The sequence below is a fragment of the Scatophagus argus genome, chromosome 7 (assembly GCF_020382885.2).
Source record: "Scatophagus argus isolate fScaArg1 chromosome 7, fScaArg1.pri, whole genome shotgun sequence".
Taxonomy (NCBI): Eukaryota; Metazoa; Chordata; class Actinopteri; family Scatophagidae; genus Scatophagus; species Scatophagus argus.
In genome coordinates, this window is record NC_058499.1 from 12,106,319 (window position 1) to 12,109,342 (window position 3,024).

The window sequence follows — 3,024 nt, forward strand, 5'->3', positions numbered from 1 at the left end:
TTTGCACCCCCACGCTGCTGCTTTAATAGCCACAGTGATGGGCATCTTCCTCAGTGACGGAGCGTGAATGGAGGGAAAAGCAGACATTTGTGCGGCTGAGTACTGGAGGTCACACCAAGTTTACTGGAGCAGGTCAGCAACAAATTACGGGACTTTTTCAGAGGTTATGGTCTCTAGTTTCAGGCAGAAGTTCACAGACCCTCACACAGTTTACAGCCAAAATCATTTTTGTGAACAATCATAATCATTATATTTAGTATCCAGTGTTTGCACTTCTTTAAACCTGCATTGTTGCTATTTTTAAAGTATTGAGTCCCATTCCTAATCCTGAACAAATACATTACAATTATTTGCACCCGAAGGACTTTAAGACATGGGTAATTGCTGTCAGAAGAGCATTTTTAATGTTTTAAAACTAGCTTGTTATTTTCTGAGAGGAGGAAGGTTCGTGTATTGTGGCTACTTCACGGCTGTGAGAGGGATCGTTTTGTCCCATCAGTCCATCAAACAAAGATTCCACATACTCGCACAAATGAGGAGGTCTCTCTTGGCCCGCTTCCCCAAATACTGCGTAGGAGTCAATAACAGGTCCTATGGTACTGGGCCATGAGATGTGGATCTTAACGAGATCCAGCCTTACTGATCTGGAGCTGACCCATCATGGGGTGTGAGTACGGCTTTCAACAGTGTAGAATTAACACAAATGAAAAACTTCCATTTGTCAACATTTTATGCTTTATTTAAGACAAACAATACATTCCAACACTTGACCCATAATCAATGAATTAAACTTTACAGGGCTCATAAATATATAAAACACTTCCATTTTTTCAGGTTGTTTTTTTTTTTTTTTTGCTTTACATTGTTTAAACTCGAATAAATACAAATATGTATGTTTTACTTTCAAGGATTAATTACACAACAGAGCAGGACACTTTCAGTCAGTTTTTTTCCCCCTCCAGCAGTACAAAAATTTCACTTGTGAACTCAAGAGTTTTCTTTAATCTTGATACAATATCTTTGGCCATCACTGTAAGTAAAGGCACATTTAATTTGTGCATAGAACTTCCTGCGATCTGAAGCCACAGCTGGTATATGTAGCTTAAACATATTGCATACCTTGTTGCTCACTACAGTATGTTACATGTCAAGTATCTGCATAATGTATGAGACTGTCATTTCACCAGTCTTATGTAGCTTGATGTGCAGCTAAACTCGCATCCTGTCACCAAAAAACATCCGCAATTTCTGTGACGTTGTTCGGTCTCCGTGTTTTCCGAAGCTTTTGTTCTTCTCTGGAGTGTTTCCACAATTTAAAGTCAAACGCAGCTGCCGCCTCTGCAGCGTCTCTGCCTCAGAGGACTTCATTGTCACCATCCAGTCAAAAAGACACAATGTGTAACCTCTCTTATGCAGATTTATGAAAGATCTCCCTCATTTTCTGTTGTGGTTTCACTAAAAGGAGTCCGTCCGTCTCCTGGCGAAAACCGCAGACATGCTTTTCACTATGCCCTTGAACCCCAGGGGCCTCTTTGTGCTCAGCTTGGTGTCCTTCATCCTGTCCACCAGTCCATGAAACACCATGAGCACGCTGTGGTAGTTCTCGGCTGCCGACACCTCATAGAAGTGGCAGTCTGTTTTGAGAGCCAGCAGCCAGCCCTCCTCGCTCAGCACCGTCCGCCTGTGGTGCAGGTCCCTCTTGTTGCCCACAATCACTATGGGTGCTTTGTTCAGGTACTTGATGGCCTGAATGAGCCTGCTGACAGCGTTGAAACTGGCCCTGTCACAGATGCTGTAGACGAGAACGTAGCCGTCTGCCCACTGGACCTTCTTCTCAAAGAGTGACGTCTCCACAGACAAATCCTGTGAAATCAGACAGTTAAGTACACACGGCAACAGCCAGAGGTGGACAGTAACGAAGCACGGTTAAAATTAGCTACAATGTTTAAATGCTGTGTGCACATCAAGGCATCCATGATGGTAAAACTGCTTAACATGCGTACAAATAAGACTATTAGGCTGTACATTTGGTATAGTGTAGTGCAGCATATTTTGTTGAACTTCAATTTGAATGGGTAATCTTTACTCAAAATGAAGTATTTTACTTTAATACTTTATTTTCCTTAATTTGAGCACTACGTCTTCTACCACTGGTAACAAAAACAGCCCGACAGCGGAACAAAACAACATTATCAACACCAGAAATCTGTCAGAGAGTTATTTCTGTCTCCTTACCTCAGAATAAGGTGAATCCCAGATGTTGAGAGTGATTTCCCTCCCATCTACCATGAAACTGTGGCTGTAGATGGATTCTGCGAGACATAAAGTTGGGTTAACGGGAAATCAGGTGAAGTCAAAAGGTTGCGTTGCATCGACGTTAGTAAAACCGGATACTTACGAATATCTCCGTACTCTCCGATGAACCTCCGAGTCAAGAGGCGCACAGTCAGAGCTAAACATCAACAACAAGAAAGAGTGTTTAACGCACCGGCAGAAACGCACACAGCCTCAGAGCATTTCTCGCGACATGTCTTTACCTGATTTGCCCACGCTCTCTTTCCCCATGACAACAATGTTGGCATCCATCTTCAGTGAAACAGCTGCTGCGCGGCGCCGTTCAGCTCCATGTGAGGTGCAGGAGGCTGCCGCTGTGCTGCCGCCGGCTCGCACCGCTTCTTATAGGACACGCCAGTGGGCGGAGTAAACAACACACTACAACAGCAACAACAACAGACTGAGTCGATCGCTTCCTCACGTGGAGCAGCTCACGCGCCCGTCTGCAGCAGGTGGACGGAAGGAGAAAACGAAGAAGTGCAAATAAATTTGATTCTGATTTCTCACCTTCTCGTGTTTTTGTTTTGTCTTGTCATGGCTTTTAAAGGCAACCAGAGCTATATTTATTATTCACGTACTACACTGTGTGAGGTGCTACTTGCATTTGGCTTACGCTATACAGACAAAAGTATTGGGACAGACCTGTTTGTTATTGAATTCAGGTGTGATGTGGGGCTGTGGGCTGAGCCC

General features: G+C 43.8%; 1 protein-coding gene across 1 annotated transcript; it reads right to left on the reverse strand.

Moving 5' to 3' along the window:
• Positions 1 to 717: 717 nt before the first annotated feature.
• Positions 718 to 2,695, reverse strand: si:dkeyp-59c12.1 (Ras-related and estrogen-regulated growth inhibitor-like protein). The gene is made up of 4 exons (XM_046395292.1): positions 2,538 to 2,695; positions 2,399 to 2,452; positions 2,236 to 2,312; positions 718 to 1,863 (listed from the first exon to the last, which is right to left on the reverse strand). The coding sequence occupies exons 1-4, from the start codon at positions 2,584 to 2,586 to the stop codon at positions 1,456 to 1,458; spliced, it is 588 nt and encodes a 195-aa protein (XP_046251248.1). The 5' UTR covers positions 2,587 to 2,695; the 3' UTR covers positions 718 to 1,455.
• Between the last annotated feature and the right edge of the window lie 329 nt (positions 2,696 to 3,024).

What these genes read in the sequence shown, in the direction of transcription:
- si:dkeyp-59c12.1 (XM_046395292.1), bottom strand. Translation starts at nt 2,586, where the DNA reads ATGGATGCCAACATTGTTGTCATGGGGAAAGAGAGCGTGGGCAAATCA. An exon ending in AGAGAGCGTGGGCAAATCAG is followed by an intron (nt 2,453 to 2,537) that starts GTAAAGACATGT and finishes GTTGATGTTTAG; the next exon opens with CTCTGACTGTGCGCCTCTTG. An exon ending in CGGAGAGTACGGAGATATTC is followed by an intron (nt 2,313 to 2,398) that starts GTAAGTATCCGG and finishes TATGTCTCGCAG; the next exon opens with AATCCATCTACAGCCACAGT.